General features: G+C 37.0%; 1 protein-coding gene across 1 annotated transcript in view; it reads left to right on the forward strand.

The window, feature by feature from the left end:
• The window catches only part of VPS13B (vacuolar protein sorting 13 homolog B), a 499,565-nt gene that overhangs the window by 328,235 nt on the left and 151,999 nt on the right, over positions 1-19,331 (forward strand). Inside the window, exons 31-33 of the mRNA XM_082499631.1 lie at positions 375-578; positions 9,009-9,135; positions 10,804-10,947. Of these exons, the coding sequence (XP_082355757.1) occupies positions 375-578; positions 9,009-9,135; positions 10,804-10,947 (475 nt within the window). The remainder of the gene's footprint in view (positions 1-374; positions 579-9,008; positions 9,136-10,803; positions 10,948-19,331) is intronic.

The raw sequence follows: 19,331 nt of genomic DNA on the forward strand, positions 1-19,331 counted from the left end.
TTTTATTCTTTGATAAGTTTGAAGGGTGGAACAATTGTCTCACAATACAGTTGTTCATAATACTGATACATAGCTGTTGTTTTTGAGGACTTGAATGTGACGTTCTTTATCTATTCGGTAGATATGAGTTAGTCCTGCTTCCCCATAAGGTTGCTTATATGGAGCTGATTGAAAGTGCAGTGAAGTCAATGGGTTTATCTCATATAGATCTGAGATCTGGACTTACAATAATGCTTAGATGTAGTCAAGAATGGCAAAAATTGATACCTTAATTTTCTTAATTTTGTATCGTAATTAATAACTGATCAGTCTGATTTTGACCTTTGATTATTTTCTTTTCTTTTTTTCTTTTAATTTTTCCTTTGGTGTTGCAGGAGAGCACTGAATCTTGGAATACTTCGAGACCCTGGATCAGAGGTTGAAGACAGACAATATCAAGTAGATCTTCAATCTATAAACATTGGTACTGCTCATTGGAATCAGTTGAAACCAGAGAAGGAAAATGGAAAAGGAGGGGTTTTGACAGAGAGTGAAAGAAATTCTCAAAATCCAGCACTTGAATGGAACATGGCCAGTAGGTAGGCAGTTTTTAACTTATTATTTTCTAGAATTACATAGCACAAACACTGCAGATATCATTTGCAGTGTATCAGAATCAAATAATCGTGTTGGTTTTGCTTTACATTACAAGGATATTTACGTGGAGTTTTGGATTACACAGGAAGTTCCGTTCAAATACACGGAAAAACTTCTTTACGGTGAGGGTGACAGAGCACTGGCACAGGCTGCCCAGGGAGGTTGTGGAGTCTCTTTCTCTGGAGATTTTCCAGACCCGCCTGGATGCAGTCCTGAGTAATGTGCTCTCGGCAATCCTGCTTTAGCAGGGGAGTTGGACTAGATGATCTCTAGAGGTCCCTTCCAACTCTGAAAATTTCTGTGATTCTGTGATTTGAAATGCATATTACTATTGTTGTTACACTGTAGCTAAGGAAAGGCAAATTGAACTATTGCTGGTTTGATTTTCAAAAAAAGGGAAGATGAGCGGACTCTCAGAGATTTTTCTGAAAGTGAGCAAAAGAAGCTACGTGAGGATGGCACACAGACTGAGCTTCCTATGTAATGAAGTGATGGAAAACCAAGAGAGCAAATAAGCTCACTTTGGAGGAGTGCGTGCAGGAAAAAGATGCAATGAAGAATAAATTCCAGTTTATCATTGAAAAACAGAGGGCAGGAAAAGCAGATCTAACCAAAGTAATGATAAAACCATAAGGAGTGACAGGAATACAGATAAAAATTTAAACACAGTAATAGTAACGTTCTTCGTTTATAAGATCACCCGGTTCTTTTCTGTCTTTTGACGATTTTTTTTAAACTAACATAACTCCATAGACAATTTTTCTCTTAAATTCTTGAAACAAATGTGTATGACCTTCTAATTGGGCCTTGATGTTGGGCAAGTTGTCCATGAAGTTCTTTCCACAAAACAACACAGGACCACTGGCATTTCTTGAAAGATAAGATGACATTAATCTCCGAAAGACTTCTGGCCAATTCGCAAGTTAAGCTAACATAGCAAAACCAGCCCCTGAGGAACTGCTTTTCCTTCTCCTTCTCAGTGGTGACTGAAATCATATTGCCAGCACACTTTGGTCTGATTTTTATGGTTATAGAATTGGATAGGAAATTTGGTGGGATTCCTGAAAAGCTATCAAGATAAGAATAAGGGAAGCAGCTGTTACAGGTAATCTGAGTTCTCTTTTTTTTTTTTTTTTTTTTTTTAGAACTACTTGGACATTCTTCTTTTCCTCAGCAGACTTCCAAAATCAAATTTTATTATATTTGACAAGTATGTTGGTTTTGAAATTGCTTTTTGAATGAATCTTCTACTTGGGTTTTAATTTAGGTCAGTTGTAATTACATAAATTAGCTCTTTATTCCTGTTATACAATACAGTATTTTAATTCCAGCTTGAATTTGTTTAAAGAAAAGGTTGGTACGAGTGTTTTCTTCTGCTTTTGGCTTAGAATTTTACACATTTACTACAGTTCTTTTTCAGGATGTTCGCATTTTTGCTTTTTAGTTGGCAGTCAGTTTTGCTGCATCTGGGTTTATTTTATGATCTGTGGAAGTGTTGTGTTGAGAACTGGAGGAACCTGCATTGAACTCTGCCATCCACTGAGATGTTTCCAGTATGCACCAAGAGGGTGGCTGCATGGTGTTTTACATGGTGCTTAGTGTTTTCAGGGTGAAGTTTATCTTAAGATTTCCTGCAACTACCACAGAAGCTTTATTCGTTGACCTGTTTGTGATACTGTTTTCTTTTTTAATTCTTCACGTTTCTTAGACATGTTTAACCTGGAACATAATGAATTATTTTTACTGAGTTATTTTAGGGTTCATTTCTTTGTTTGGTTTTAATATACTTCTATTTGGTTTTACTTATCGTTTAGACCCAGTGTTCTAGTTTATTAGGTTCACTGGGTTCTAAGATTATTTTTTGAGATCCATTTCCCTCATTTTTTAATTCTTAGGTGCTATGTGGTGCAGTATAGCATCCAACCTATATCCAAGTATTTCATACAGTTACTTTATAGAAGACTTCAGCGTAGATACCAGCCATTCATTTTCCATTCCCATTTCTAAAAGCATCACTGTATTTAAAAAAAAAAAAATAATAGTTGTAATATATACTCTGAAATAGAGTATAATATAATTTAGTCTGCTGGGTTGAAATTTGGTCTTGCTTTAAAAATTTGCATGAAAACAAATCAATCTAAATATAAGATCTATGCATATCATACAAACAAATATTTTAAAGCTGTTGACATAATTTATCATTTAAATACTTTAACAATCTTTACACAGAAAGTAAATCCTTCAGATTTTCGCACTACTTTTTCTGGAGTTCAATATTTTTAGTACTTTATCTTCTGGGTTTGAATTTTTTTAAAACTTTTACATTGTAAATTAGAAAGCAAACAATCTTGCTTTGACAGTAAGTGTTGAATATTTCAAGGTGTTTAGTGTAAAATTCTTCAAGAGGGGCTGTTGTGAAGTGCTGGTGTGATGCCTCCTGTGCCTCCGCACAGGAGGCACACTTGCCTCACCCCAAGAAGAATGGGGGAACTGGAGCATTCCGGTAGTGTGGATGCTCCCTCTCAGCAAAAAATGTCCGAATGCTGTGCTGTACTGAGGATCAGGGATCATAACTCTTCCCATTATGAAATGTTTATACTTCACTGTAGATGTTATAAAAAAGTCCCTAATGGTGTAATATATAAAAAGAATACTGGAAACAGTCAGACAGTTCTAATAAGGTTATGTACAAATGAAACCTGTCTACATTTATTCCCTTTACCAAACAGCATGTGGGGAACTGGGAGTACTTAACCAAAAGAAGTTTTCTTGATTGAAAACTGCTTTTTCAGCTTGCAGATCTCCTCCTCCCTCTCCCTCCTCTCAATGGAAAAAAAAACAGCCCTGAAGGAAATAAAGAAATATATCCTCTCTGGAGGCCTCGCCCCCGTCCCTGTGCAATCCTTCTACAGCTCCCAGCAGCAACTTCTGCTTCCTGCAGCCTGAATAAACTCTGCTTAAAAAAAAAAAAAAAAAAAAAAAAAATTAATTGAGCTTAAAAGCATTACTTCTCTGTGTGGTAATGAATTGAGTGTGGCAATATACTGCATTACAGTTTTGTCCTTGGCATACCACCATCTGGAACAGCTCTCTGCAACTCTCATTGAGTACGTCAGGGAGCCAATGATCTGTTGTAAATTGAACAAAATACCACTCCTGCTTTGCAAGGATCCTCAGAAAGGTTTCCTGCAGATTTTTCTTTGAATAGTTTTCATTTTCATGCTTTTTTGGAACATTGAAGTGCAGCTTGTCAAGTTCTAACAAGGAAGACCAGAAAAAAGTGATCAGTAGATCCATGTCTAGGGAAGTAGGGGCATTCCCTGTGCCTCTTTTGCAATAAAATGCAGTGCAGTTGTATTCAGTCCTGTATTTCAGTCGCTGTGTTTATTGTACCTGAAATTTTGCTTGTATTCATACTGTACAAAACCTTACTCAATAAGATGGAGTATGTTATTTTCTGCATTAATCCACAGCAAAGAAAAGTTGCACGGCATTCTTAATAAGATGGAAATTAGCTTTACTGAGGCATAATTGTATAATAGTCGTTCTGTACAGCTAGATGGTATACGTTTGTTCATTGTCTAATTTTGGTCATGAGTTAGTCTTCAAAATGTTGCCATGCTAATTCACTGTCTCGCAGTGTGTCTTTGCAACACCTCAGACAGCTGAAAGGATGTGAACTGTTCTGGCTGCTGGGAGATGGAGGTCTGAGACATGATGATGTCATTAGTAGTTATATATCCTAGTACATTTGTGAATCGGGGATTAACTGGTTTATACAACTACATGGGAAACCTGCAAGAGAAAAATCTTTCATAAGTCCTAAGTTAGGGTGCTAACCATTAATATCTTCGGGTTTGCGTACCTCACTACCGGAGAACACTATTTGATTGTGGTCTATTCCATGCTAATATTTGGTTTTTCAGGTTGCAGAATTCTTTGCGAGGATTTGTCTCTCTGCAGATAGTAAACTCACTTGGCATAAATGAGGTCTTGATTGTCACTCGTGTATTGAATGTGTATGTTTCTCCCTGACCTATGTATTTTTTAAGTATATGAGGGCTCAAACTCTAGATTTAGTATTACTAAGAAAAAAAATATAATTAAGAATCAGGCAAACATTTCTAAGTTTCACATCTGGGTTATTTTTAGCTATGGCTAGTATTTTCTGTTTGTTTCATTTAGTTTTTTCCACATCAGGTGTCCAAGTTATAGTCCTTTTTCTGCATTTTCACAGCTTATCCAGTCTCACATCTTCGCACCTCCTTAATTAGTGTAACATCATCTCTTTGGCAGTCCTTCCTCCTCATATAAATTCAACGTGCTTCTGAGTGGATGTAATCAAATACTGATTATTTGATTTGATGTAATGAAATATTGTTGCTTTGATTACAAAATTCTGTTCTTCACATTTTTTCTCTTTTCGCAGAACATTTTTTGTCATATTAATCATTAGATATGTCTTTGCTTTCAAGGTACTTCTAGACTTCTGTGTCTATCCATTTCCTCTTATGTGTCGTCTTTCATTTGCTTTGACACATCTACACTCACTGCTCATCAGACCTTATCATACCAGTTACCAGGGCTGCCGAATTGAATTTTCGAAGAAGCACTTTCTTGCTTGCTCCTAGGCCAACCTATATGTTACAGAGGCATTTCCTGTGAACATTCACGAAGTTATTGCAGTGTCTTTTTCCAAATCCTTCCCAAAAAATGCTTTTCTATTATACTGTAATATAAAAACTCATAAGACAGCTTTCAGGTTGCCACTGTATGATATCATTACCTATGATTCTGGTAGTTGTTCCCTTTTACTTCCCTGTTTGCGTGTGGGTGTGTTTTTTCTTATACTTAAATTGAAAGCCTTTGAGGACAGAGAGCATTTTTGTCCAGTGCTTTTACAATGTGGATCTGTGGTCCATAACCAGAGTTGTTATCGTGCAGATACAGCGCAAAGTCAGCACTAAGTAAAAGGCACCTCCAGGCCTTATCACAAATACTTTGCTGCCTTGTTGCTTTGTGTTAGCATATGGTCTTTCAAATGTGCTGTACTTTTAAGTGTAGATGATCAACTGCTTTAACATCTCTAAAAGTACTAGCTTTTCCTTTTTTTTCCAAGACAAATATATAACAGATGCATAAATGAACCATGGAATGAATGTGCTGCAGACATAGAGCCATCATTACGCTCTTCACAATCAAGTTTTTTCATAAGCTCATGTGGCGTACACCTGTGTTAAGTTAACGGTGCACTTAGGTGCAGTGTGGAAGACTTAATAATTCAAAGTGGAATTTGTTTCTTTGTTCCTTTTGTGCTCTTTCTCATATCCTCTCCCGTCATTATTTACTGAGCTCTGTTTGCCTTCTGTTTGTACTTACAATTATTTTGCTAATACTTGATTTGGCTGAGGTTCAAATTCACCAACTGGAAATGCAGAAAGTAAGTAGAACAGGACAAAGATACCACATAAGATGATTTTAAAATAAAAAAAAGAAATCGGCAATCAATCTGTATTACCAAAAAAAGTCCTTTAAGATGCAGCGTGCTGGGTATCTACTAGAAAGACATTTGAAAATGAAGAAATGGGAATATGTATGAGCTGAAAAATAATTTGAACAAAGACTGAAGAGAACCGGTTGTGGGGGTTCAACAAATAACTTGCCTTTATAGCTCTGTTTCATATATTGAAATCATACTTACTAGCAGTTTTATGCCCCTTCAGGTGGAAGTTTTCTAATGTATAGCTGTGTGTTCTCTCATAGAATTGTTCTACTATTTAGCTCTTCCATATTCCTCAAAAACAAAGGCATTTCTTTTTCATGCTATTGTGAAGGGGAATAGAAATTGGGTAGAAAGCCATCTGTTTTAAATTTAAAATGAAGGTGATGGCAGGGAGAGAAGCTTTTGTAGAACTGGCAAAATCTTAAGACCATTTTCTCAGTTGAAGACTGAGAAACCACTAACCGCTAATGGGTCTGCTTTCTAATTTGGAGATCTAATTAGACCAATCTTGCTTTAAAAACATCATTACAGACCAGCAGAGCTACAGCTGACCAAAATGTTAAAGCTTTTGACGTAAGATGGTAGTTTTCTCACACTCAGTAATTGGCTTGCTCTTAAGCATACTGCATACTACTTACAGCAGTGTGCAGCCTGCTCAGCAGTGTTTGTGAAGGTCATTTGAAGTGAAAGTTTATTAGGCAAGTGATTAGTAACTACTAGCTCTATGGTCTGTAGCATCTACTGTTAACTTCTGTATGCTGTTGTCCTAAATAAATTGAAAAGCTTTAAGGCCTACCCACATCTGACAGTTTATATTCCCTTATAGATCACCATGCTTTCTGCATGTTTTGAGGACACTTAGCAAATTGTTAGTAGAATCTGAAGCATCAAAATCAAAATAGTCTGAGCAGTAAATTGCCGTGTATGGATTTTGAATCTTTTGAACTTGACAGATATCATATTTGACTGTAATTCTATTTAATTTCTTTTTTGGCCTAACTCTTGGCCTACAAACAATCAGGCTTTGAGATTGTGTACTTTTCAACAGAGTCCATTTCAGAACCATTACCTCTGCTGGACTATGTATATCAATACCTGTTCTTAATCAAGAGATTTAATTACCTATTCCTATGCAGTCCAGAGATTTCTGCACAGACAGGCATAAAACCATGTTGTTTAATGATGTTAACATGGATAACTCTAGCTGATGGTAAGGACTAATTGTCTAATTGCGTAGTTCATGTGTCTGGCTCACTTCTGCAATTTATGCTAATGTCTGCCGTGTCTCAATGACCGGAGATGGCAAGATCGTAGAATCATAGAAGGGTTTGAGTGGGAAGGGACCTCTAAAGATCATCTAGTTCCAACTCCCCTGCCATGGGCAGGGACACCTTCCACTAGACCAGGTAGCTCAAAGCTTTGTCCAACCTGGCCTCCAGAAATGGGGCCTCCACAACTTCTCTGGGCAACTAGTTCCAGTGCCTCACCACCCTCATAGTGAAAAATTTCTTCCTTATATCTAATCTAAATCTACCGGTTTGAAGCCATTACCCTTTGTCCTATCACTACGTGCCCTTGTAAAAAGTCCCTCTCCTGCTTTCTTGTAGGCCCCCTGCAGATACCTGACATGCAGATGTATCTGAAGAGTCCTGCATAGATCTATTCTCTTCTTCTATATGGTCATGTAGTTCAGTCTTTTCTTTCATATCATGATAGATCATTGCATAATTTAGTGTATACTTTTAGCTTGCATAGTTGATAATTTTCTATTTTGTAAGCATAGGAAAACTTACCTTCAAATAAGTTCTCCTTTGTGAAATTCAGGTATTTAGCATTCCTATAGATGATGATAGATAAAAAGAATTATCAAAAAAAAAATCTTGATGGAAGGGTTCTCCCAGGAATTTGAACTGCATCCTCTTTTTAGGGGCTGAGCACCATCTTGATCTCATTACATTTTTTTTTTAACTGATCAGAGGCTCTCGGATGGCATTTTGTGGCAATAGTTTATTTGACCTGACCCAGAAGATTCTGGCTATTTGGAATGTGTTGTCATAAGCTATTAGTGATCCAAATGTAACAGGGTTGTGCCTCTAGGCTCAGTATTTGGTTAAAGGAAAAAAAAAAAAAAACAAAAAAAAACAAAAAAAAACAAACCACCCAGCTCGAAAACAAATGTAATTTTCAAGCTTAATGACACAAATATTCTTGGCAAGCAAACATTGATATTTAGATGAAAAGGTACCAACTAAGAGCAACCAGTGACAGAAGGAGTGGAGGAAGTCTGACACCCGTCAATTTTCAAGGCATTTTAAACATCTTCAGCAACAGTTATTACAAAGTTAATGTGCAAGCACTGGAGTTTCATGGGGTTTGCTAGTTTAATTTTTCATTTCTCTGATTTTTGTGTCAGTTATGTTGTATGCAGAATTTTTTCACCACAGAGTTTTAATGTATGAATTCAAATATTATGCAGACTTCAGGACAGCTATTCATAAAATGAAGGGCATCCACAGGCGAGTTTGAAAAATACTGGTAATAAAGTTTGTATCTTTGTTCAAATGGTTTTGATTAGTTCATAAACAATAGAAGCAATGTCAAACATCAAATTTGTCTACCTGAAGTTGGATTAAAGAGTTAAATATCTAGACATACTTTTTCTGTGAAATGAAGGTAGAAGTCTGCCTTTAGGACTGGAAAAAACTTGATGTGTAATGATATTTACTGCTTATTGAGGTAACAATCAAATGCCAAACTGGTATTGAAGCAGTTTCGTGCTACGTGCTGGATGTAAAGAAGAATATGAGGTTTTGCCGCCCAACAATTTATAATGCGATTTAATCTTTTTGGTTTTTTGTTTGTTTTTTAGCATAAGGCGTCATCAGGAGAGGAGAGCAATTTTAACTCCAATTTTAACAGATTTCACAGTTCGAATAACTGCAGCTCCTGCAATTATTTTTACAAAAATTGATGCTGCAGAGAATTTACACCCAGAGGTTAGTAAAAAATGTGAACAGAAATAGCATAACTTTTAATATGTTGATAATCTTAATATTTTACTGTTCCACCATTTTAAGTGTCCAGGTGTTTTCAAATACAGAGATCGCCAACTGAAAAAAAAAAAAAAAAAGTCTTAATTACTAGCTGAAATGCTCTTTCTCTGCTGGAGAAAGAATTTGTGTATAGCATTCAATACTAAAGGCAGCCTGTCCAGAGGTAGATAAGCCTGTTTGCAATTCAGAAAATAGGAATCCTTTAATGATTTCCAGCAATATTTTTAAAATATTTGTGATGGAAAGGTGTTGAGAAGAGGTGCTATAGTACAACATTGCAAAACATTGTATTAACAAGCTTCTCGTAAAGAAACCTAAAAATGCAATTTATACACTACCTATAAGAAGAAAGTTGAGCCAAGTTCTTTTAGTCAGATTTTCAAGCCCACAAATTTCCACAAAGCATCCACTCCCCAGCCATTACTGTGGGTACTTCAAGGTATTAAAGATTACGATCACTTTTACTAGTCTGTGGGTCAGCTTGTTAATGATTAGTCTGTGAAGAATGTTACACAAAAGGTATTGTCTCCCTTTTTGTCATTAGTTTGTAGCTCAAGAATTTAAAACATTTTATGTAGGGGAAATATCGGAAAGTTTTTGTCAGCTCACAAGGAATATTTCTCATAACAGCTACCTCCTGGGAAGAGCAAAACTGGTACAGGAGTATAAAGGGTATTAGGTGTGTATTGCAATGTGCAATAAGTGTACATTGTTGCAAAAATAATAGCTAATGGACATAGAAAGAAAAAATTGACAACTTCATATTTTGTGTAAAGTGTCATCACAAGGGCAAATGGAAAATTATTTAATGTGAAAAAGAAGTAGGAAGCTTAGGGAGTGGCTAGGATGCATAGAAGTTACTCAAAAAAAATCTCTGACCTTTACTAATGCTCGTGTTCAAGAATTTCAGTGTTTTCTGTGCACACATTTTTCTTGTTATCTATTCACTGATGGAGAGGTCTAGTTTAGATGGTGAAGAGCTTGAACGTTGTGCAACCTTCTCGTGAGAAGGGGTAGTGCTTCTACTTATTAAGCAACCCTTCTGCATTGGTTCTGTTTTTCATCTCTTTATCACTTGACAACAGTGGTGAAGAGCTGCTTTTGTGCTAGATAACACCAGTAAAACAGTGGCCATCCAGCTGGCTTTGCCAAGGTATTAACAATGGTTTACAAGCAAAGAGAAATCAATCAGGTTGGTTATCAGTGGGTTCCAACACATGATTTCATTATAAATCAAGGAGAGTTTATGTTAAAAAAAAATAAAAGTACATGCTTTTCTTGGAAGGAAAGGAGAATTGTAGTCATTGCCAGGAAATAAAAAACAAAATCTGACAGTCCACTGTTTGATACTACCAAGAGATGGAAACAAGACCTTACACACAAGATACTTTTCTTGCAAAATTTGTCTTAAGAGTTATGCTGTTGATAGCAAAGCAAAGAATAAGCCACATCCTTGTTTAGAAGGCTGAGAGACTACTTTCTCCTAAAAAGACCTAATTGATCTACATACAATGTTGAAGCATTGACTACAGCAGAGAGTCACAATACAGTTCGATAGAAGCTAAAAATTATTTCCCCAGTAGCTGTATATTTCCCTAAATTTCTCCACAGGAAATTTTGGTGTGTGGTCATTCTTTGGAGGTGAATGTGACAACAAACCTGGATTTCTTCCTCAGCGTGGCTCAAGTACAACTTCTTCAGCAGCTGGTACAAGCCAATATGGTTGGACTGGAACCTTCCAGTAGCACCACTGAGGTAGGTTTTTCTCTGGTTTGCAGCTGTGTTTTTTAGAGTACAGTAACTCTGATCAGGTGTTTGCGTCACCTAGGCAAAATTATACAGGTAAATCAAGTATGTGTCTTCTTATTGCTTTTTTGGTCAGCTTTAAAATGCATTCTAATTTTGTTCTAGCAATAGGATGTGTTATTTTAACAAGAATATTATTCAGTAAATTAGACTAAGGTGATTCTGCAGCATCTTATGTACGAGGAGAATTATCTTATGTAAACAATGAAGGAAATCCATTTCGAAGTAGTTTTTTGAGGTTTTTGGCTTTTAATTTTAACTTTGATTGAAGCTTTGGCATCTTCTTTTGAGTTCACATACTACACTGTGTGTTTCACTAAAGCCAGTAAACTATGTTTTCACTGTGCCTGGTAACCACTACTCTCATTAACTGTCTTCACTCAGGTCCCTCAGGTTTAGTCCACCTCTGAATATTCTCATACTTCTTCATTAAGAATGGTGATGGGTACATCATGAAAGGTCCTTTGTCTTCGCAACAACTAATGTTTTCTTTTTTTCTGGAATTTTGCAGTGTTCAGCTACTGTCTCTTGAATTTGTCATTTTTCTTTATTTCCGGAAGTTGATACTTGACTTTGCATTAAAGGCCAATCAGTAGCTGTGGCAGACTTAAGTTCAAGTTATTACACTTCTGGGCTGATATAAAAGAATTTAGGAGGAAAGAAAGTTAAAACATTGCCGTAAGAGAAAATATGTATTTCTTTATCTTCAAAACCAGGAATCTAGTCAGGCTGACAGCATCTGTTACAGACAGTAGAAGTTGATATGTGACAAGGCACAAATTCCACTGGCATGGTTGTTGGCTTCATTGAGAAATCTTCACAAATAAGAACAAGAGTTAGGGAGAGAGTTAAAGAGCAAGGCACAATCAACTCTTCCTTTCCGAGAATGTAGCTAATGGGAGAGCTGAAGAAACTTTTTTCCTTTCCGAGAATGTAGCTAATGGGAGAGCTGAAGAAACTTTTCTCCTTCCTTTTCTGTATCTCACAGATTCAGCATGCACGTGAGTCTGGGTGGAAGCAGGGAATGCTCTAAAGCAGCCAAACTCTGTCCTCACCCTGCCAAAATCCCAGAGGTTGTTTGTATCCTGTGAATCTAGGCATCGCATTATCCCCCCCCTCCTTTATCCCTTCCCAAGGATAGAGGGAAATAAGGGCATTGTTTCACTACTATGTTGAAGCGCGAAAGATGTAGAAGAGAAATGCAGTGTATCTTTTTTTTCTTTGGATAGTTTGCAGACACAGGGCCTTTTTTGGAGATGAACGTTATTTATAAATATACATGGGAATATCTTCAATAAATAATCTGTGGAGCACTGTTCTCCCATTGTCAGTGGAATGGATAGAATCAGAATATTTGAATGGGTGCCAAGAATTTTAATTTTGAGTTGGCACTGTGCAGACGTGCTGCATGAATGATGTGGACTGTACAAACTTAGAAGCAACTTACTACATCATTTCAGAAAGGTTTTTGTTGACTACATCCCAAGATACCTATTTGCTCTTCAGTGATATCTCGCTTGCGTTATTGAGGTCTCCTATAATGAGTAATGGGAGTATTTCTGATTCAAGGTGGTGTTTGTCTTCTCTTTAATAAGTTGTAGAACTATATCTTGATTCACTATACTGAAAATGGGAGATCCAATAGTTGGTTACTTTTTGTCCAGTTCTTTCTTCAGTGTTCTGTAGTCTCATGTGCCTATATGAAGCTACCCCACCCTCTAATATATGCACATTTATTATTATCCTCATGATCCTCCTTTAGTCAGCAGACAGAAACATAATACAGATTTACTGGTGTGCTGCTGTTTTCATCTCAATGAATGAGGTCTGGAGCCTGCACATGGCTATTCATACTTCACGCCTGCTAATTATTTCATTGCAAGAATCAAAACATAATTTAGGTTGCAAGACATATCTGGAGACCATTCTTTTGCTCAAAAGAATACTAATGTAAAAGCTAGATTAGGCTTTTAAGTGCATCATTCAGTCAAATCTTTCTTTATCTCCAAGGAAGGAGGTTGCACTGCCCCTCTGGGTAATTGTTCTGTGCTTAACTACTCTCATTCTGGCAAGTTTTTGTCTTTAAATTCATTCAGAATACAACTTTTAACTGTTGCCTCTCAACATTTCACTGTACATCTCCAAGAACAGTCTGACTTCATCTTCTCCATAACCCTGCTTTAGCTGACTGGAAAGTCATTTGATACCTCACCACCATACTTAGACTTCTCTTTTTCCATCTGAACAAACCTAGCTCTCTCACCCTCTCCTCATAAATCCTGTGCTTTAACTTGTTAACCCTACTGATGATATTCTGCCCAGGTGAGTTTCTCAATCTTTTTTCTTCTATTATTGAGCTCAAAGCTAGAGACAGTACTTGTAATAAAAAGAAATAATCTCACCTCTGATCTGCTGGCTATGCTCTTGTTAATGCTGCCAAGTAGTGCTAAGCCTTCAACACTGCAGGGGCATGCTGCTGTAACATGTTCAGTTTGTTGTCCATCAGGACCCTTTTCTGCAAAGCTGCTCTGTAGCAATTGGCCTTCAGCCTGTATTTGGTTTGGGATTTTTCCTTCTCAGGTGCAGGACTTTGCGTTTATCTTTGACCTTCATGAGGTTTCTGTTAAACCATTTCTCCATTTTGTCAATGTCCCTCTGACTGGCAGCCCCACCCCTCAGTGTATCAACAACTTCCCCCAGTTTGGTGTCATCTGTGAACTTTCTTTGGGTGTCATAGAATGGTTAGAATTGGAAGGGACCTTGAAGATCATCTAGTTCCAACCCCTTCCACTAGACCATGTTGCTCAAAGCCCCATCCAACCTGGCCCTGAACACTTCCAGGGATGGGACATCCCCAACTTCTCTGGGCAGCCTGTATGTGTTCCAATTGTCTCACCACTGTATGTTTTTTATCATTGCTGAGGTCTTTAAAAAAGACATAAAACATCACCAAACCTTGAGGAATGTCACTCTGTAACTAGAGTTCAGCTGCACTTTGGAACAGTGGCCATTACTGTCTGATTTTAGTGGTCCACTGTGGTTTTTTACCCACCTTCTAGTCCACTCATTCAGTTCACGCTTGGATCCAAGAGTTTGGATAAAAGTCTGCTGTGGAAGACTGTCCAAACTTTGCTAAGGTCAAAGCAAACAACATTCAGTACTGTATCCACAGAATCAATCATTTCATCATAGGAGGCAATTGGTTGTGGGTGAGGCATGATTTACCTTTTGGTAAATATGTTGTTTGTTCCCAAAAACTTTTTTGCCCCTCAACTCCCTGGAATTGGCTTCTCTGAAAATGTGTTCTGTCACCTTCCCGAGGTCTACAGTAAAGCTGACTATCAAGTAGGTTCCATGGATCCACCTCCTTACTCTTTTTGAAGATGGGCATGACATTTACTATTTTGAATGAGCAACCATAAAACGTAATAACCAACCAAATAAACGTAAGTATGTAAAAATGGTGCACACAGGTATTCTTTGAACAGGAGAGGGGATAAAGGAATGCTTTGAATTGCTTGAGATAAAACAAATTTAATTTATGGTCAGTTATTGATTGTCTTTTTTTCTGCTAGAATAATTAAAAGATCGAGATACATTCTTGTCAAAGATTTTGTTGCGTATCTGTCAAAAAGTGTATTTCAATACTGAAAAATGAACTGTAACAGAAGCTGTAGGATTTCAAGAGTTACCTAAAAGTAGGAAGAGAACAAGAATGGTAAGTTCTTCAAGTTTTCTCATGTGTTGGTGCCACTTTAAAGACCCTGCAGATGAAATATTGAAAGAACTCATAGAAATGCATTTGAATTTTTACAGATCTGACCATGACTACTGAAAGTTGCAAAAAATTCTTGTTTCTGAAGGTGTCCGGCTGATTGAAAATTCTGCATTGCTAGTGGGCATTTAGTCTTTTTAAAGAAAAAACAATCCAGCATGTAGAATACACAGACTCATTGTTCAGATTTAGTGGAAAGGCTTAGGGAAATTTAAGGCTTGAAGGGACTTTTGGGCACCATTGTTGGGAGACAAAAGAAAAGTTAGATTGGAACTCAGATTATGAATAGAATTTTGTAGGACAGTGACTTAAGGCAATGAGTGTATTTGCTTGGCTTTCCTTTAGGTACTCCCATTATTACTAATTAAGATAATAATTTCGATTGTGTATTTTCCCTGCAGGCAGGCAGTTCAACCACATTTAAAGATGCGTTTAACCTGTTTTCAGGAAGCCATTTTTACAATATGAGGTCTTATTTAAAGGAAAAGTCAGTAGTGATGAATTGGATATTGATTTCATTGTATTTGTTTCCTGTTAGCATCTGTTTAAACACAGTTATGCATATGTGTATAGTTACAGTAGATTTCCTTTTTAGCATACAAAGCTTAAGGTAGGATAGAATCATGGAATAATTTAGGTTAGAAGGGATCTACAGAGTTCATATAGTCCAAGCCCCTGCTCACAGGGTTGCTCTAGGTCTTCAAACAAGTCTTGAATACATCAAAAGATAGAAATGACACAAGCTGTCTGGGCAGCCTAGTTGACCACCCAAATGGTTAAAAAAAAAATAAATCCTAATATCTAGGAGGAGTTTCTTGTGTTCCCACTTGTGTCCATTGCTTCTCATTCTGTTGTGGGGCATCTCTGAGAGGAGTCTGGCACCATTTTCTCTATGGGCAGATATCAGGTAGTTGTTCACATGCCCATGGATGCCATCTGATTAAACTTTTTGTCTTCTCCTGATATTGCTGTCTTGATTTTGCAACCATCTGGGTTGCCCTCTGTTGAACTCAGTTGATATTCTTCTTGTACTGTGAGGACCAAAACTGGACACAGTATTCCAGATGTGATTTCACGAGTGCTGAGTAAAGGGCAATAATCGCTTCCCTCAATCTACTGACCATGCTTCTGCCAATACAGTCCAAGATGCTGCTGGCCACCTGTGCTGCCCAGAAACATCACTGGCTCATGTCCATCATTGCTTTGCAACTATCTTGTATCATTGCTGAGGTTCTTCCTTCCCAGGTACAGGATGTCACATTTCTCCTCGTTTAACATCCTAATGTTCTTATTTGGCTCATTCATCTACCCTGCCTAGGTCCCTGTGGATAGCAACCCTGCACTTGCACATATTCACTGCTTCCCATTAATCAGTACATCAGTACTCAATCATTCAACTAATATTTATCCATCTGATAATTCACCCGTTTGAAATGTAATGTCCAAACTTAGATACAAGAATATTGTGGAAGTGTTAAAAGCCTGGACAAAGTTGAGGTAAATGACATCCACTGCTCTAGCCTGTCCACATTTTGTCTGTCCTGTAGTCTGATAGGCATCTGCTTTTTGGATTCTGAGGAAGGGCAAAGCAAGTCAGTCAGAAGCTTTGCTTTGTTCCCCTTGGCTTAGTCACTTGGCTCTGTTCATCGTGTTTGATACTTAGCAATACTTTGCATTTTTTCAGAGCCAATAGTTTCTTCTGCTTGCAGTAAATGTCCGAGTAAAAACTATGAGTATATAAAGCTTGTGTCTTTCTGCTTCTCTCTAGCCCTCTTTCTGTAGGCCTCCGTGCTGATGCTTTCTCCAGCAAGGTTGAGCACTCAAGGGTGTTGGCTATGTGGGCTGATGACAGCTCTTCCAGCAAGCAGCCCTTTAAAGCTAACCAGTATTCCAAAGAAAGACAACAAAATATTTGGGTATTCTGGGTATGATTTATGGAGTGGGGGGTGGGTCATAAGAGTCAAATGCATACACCTTGGCTACAAGATGAATGTTTTGGAGCTGTGAAGCCACAAATATTTGAGAATTGCAAACATCAAGGCTGAAGTAGAATCATCTAGGGCTGTACAAAGAATTATAGAGATATACAAGGAGTTATATAATTAAAAATGAAAGGAACTATTTTTCAAGTTTGGATGTTAGGAAAAATCTTATTTGGTGTAGAACACTGAAGGGACATGAGAAAAAGATGTTGAGCTGGAGTCTTTTCACTGATTGTTTCATACCAGGAGGCTACCTTCTGTGGTTTTATAATTGAACTGGTTCTAATGTTATAATCTTTAACTGATCATAACAGCCCTGTATCAATTTCTAATTTATAAGAATTTATTTTGAGTGCATCTGCCCTGGATTTCAAAAAATAAGCCACACAGTTAAAATGGCAAAAATTAGTGAGTTGCATTCTCTGAAGCCTAAAAGTCTTTAAGCAGGTAAATCTCTCTTTATTAGATAAAGACTCTATTAAGATGGCCTGGGGCATGTGGATTTACCAGCAGTAATTATTTTTGTTATTCATTAATATCAAGTAATCATCATATCAAGTCTACTTTAAAAACAACCATGTATAAAAAATAACACATGACTGTTTTTGAAATCAGTGTTTTCAAGCAAGTTAAGTATTTATACTTTTTAACAAAATAAAAACCATATTTTAAAGGGGCAGAGATGGACCACATCATTAAGAAAGCCAGAGATGGGGATGCTCTTTGATCTATGTATGTATTCTGCTCAGTATCCCACAGAAAAAAAAAAAAAAATCACCCTTAAGTCATAAAGTTAATACAACATTTTTTCCTTTTCCCAATCTCCTGACTCCACTCTTTCTTCTTGGTCTCTTACCATCTACTTTGTTCCAGAAATCCACACACTGGAATTCTTCTGGTAGTCTTGACCTGACGCACTCATGATATTCATATGTAGTTCTCCATTTTTTTCATTGTGAAGAGTAGCTGGTTTGGAGATTAAGTAATAAAGCAAAGCATAATTGTGGCTTTGTGTCTTCTGAATTATTTGAAGACTTGTCCCGTTTCTCACACAGGAGGAAAAATTCTTCAGAATATCGTGATACCTTCTGCAGGTTTTTTTTTTTCTTAACAAGCTAAAAGCAAAGAAACAGATCTGAAGATTTTCTTTGTTACTTGATAGTTTCACTGGCAGATTTGCTCTTGTTCAAAATCTTTTGCTTCTTCCTAGATCATCTTTTGGAAGGGATGGCATACTTATTCTTTTAGTACCGTATTATCTTGGGGGGGTTTGTTTGTTTGTTTTGTTAAATCTAAAAAGCACCGTTACAAATTTCTAGCTTGGACTTTCTGTTTTTGTAAATATCCTAAACTTTCACAAGTACTTCCTGTGACAAATTCATCAGTATTTTTGAGCTTACTGCACAGAATGTAGAAAGGAATTAATACAAAGATTTTGGGCCCATTACTAGACAGTATGACTGACTTTTTTCCTTTTTTTCCCCCTTTTCTTTTACCTGACCGTTTCATAGAACTGTATGTAATAAGGTTAAGAACTTGGTTTTAGGTGAAAGTAATCGATGTGGAGGCCATCTTTTTGTATTCCTTTTATGTTTTGTTTTCTTTCCTGCTTGCATCACTTTACATTTACATATATGGTATTTAATCTGCTATTTTATTGCCCTGTCATTCGGCATTCTAGGGTCTTCGGTTCTTCACAGTTGCCCCCTGAATAAGTGAATATACTTAGAAAAATTTCTTACTGTGCTCTTCGTTCCTTCTTCTGTTTATGAATATATTGAATGTGGTCAGCCCCAGCAAAGATCACAATGAGAGTACACTGATAACCACTAATCATTAAATTGGCCTCGTACTCTTCCTCTTAGTTGATTCATCTAGACTAATTGATCAATTATTTATGTAGGTGAGGACATGCTTCCTTATCGTACAGAAACTTAGTTGACTAGACACACACTGAATTGAGTTCTTGTTCCCAGCTAGTATGTTGCTTATTAATAGTGGGAATCTTTTATCTGCAGAACAGACTTTTACTCTTCATTACCTCAAGCCACAATCTTACAATGTACTCTCTGTATACAGTATTCCAAGTCTGATGAGAAAACCCATCAAAATGGGGAGCAGGTTTGAAATCAGACTCACTTATCTGTAGTGAGCTTGTTGCCTGATGCAGTTCTGATTTTTTCATGTGTCTTGCTTTTAAGTTGCTGTCTAAAATAACCAGAACTTAAAATAAACAATCCAAACATTTTAAAATTTCATTTGAGGTTCAACTCAGTCAGCTGACAATATGGCTATTCCTCCTCTTTTCCTCTCCCTCTGAAATTAGCCTTTTTAGCAATGAGAGAGCCATTTCTGTTTCCATGATGAATTTTCAGGGTTGCTTGTTTTGGGATGTTTTTAGATTGCTCATTATATTTTTTTTGTTAGTTACAGACTTTTCGGTTTTGAGTTAAATTTGGAACATTTTCACTGTAACTTAGAAACATGGATTTGCATTCTGTTTTATTTGGTTTATTTTGCCCTGGATAAACAGTGACAAAATATCAATAGTTAATGAACTGTCTTGTAATAATACG

This window comes from Vanellus vanellus, assembly GCF_965231255.1.
Source record: "Vanellus vanellus genome assembly, chromosome: 2".
NCBI classification, from domain to species: Eukaryota; Metazoa; Chordata; class Aves; order Charadriiformes; family Charadriidae; genus Vanellus; species Vanellus vanellus.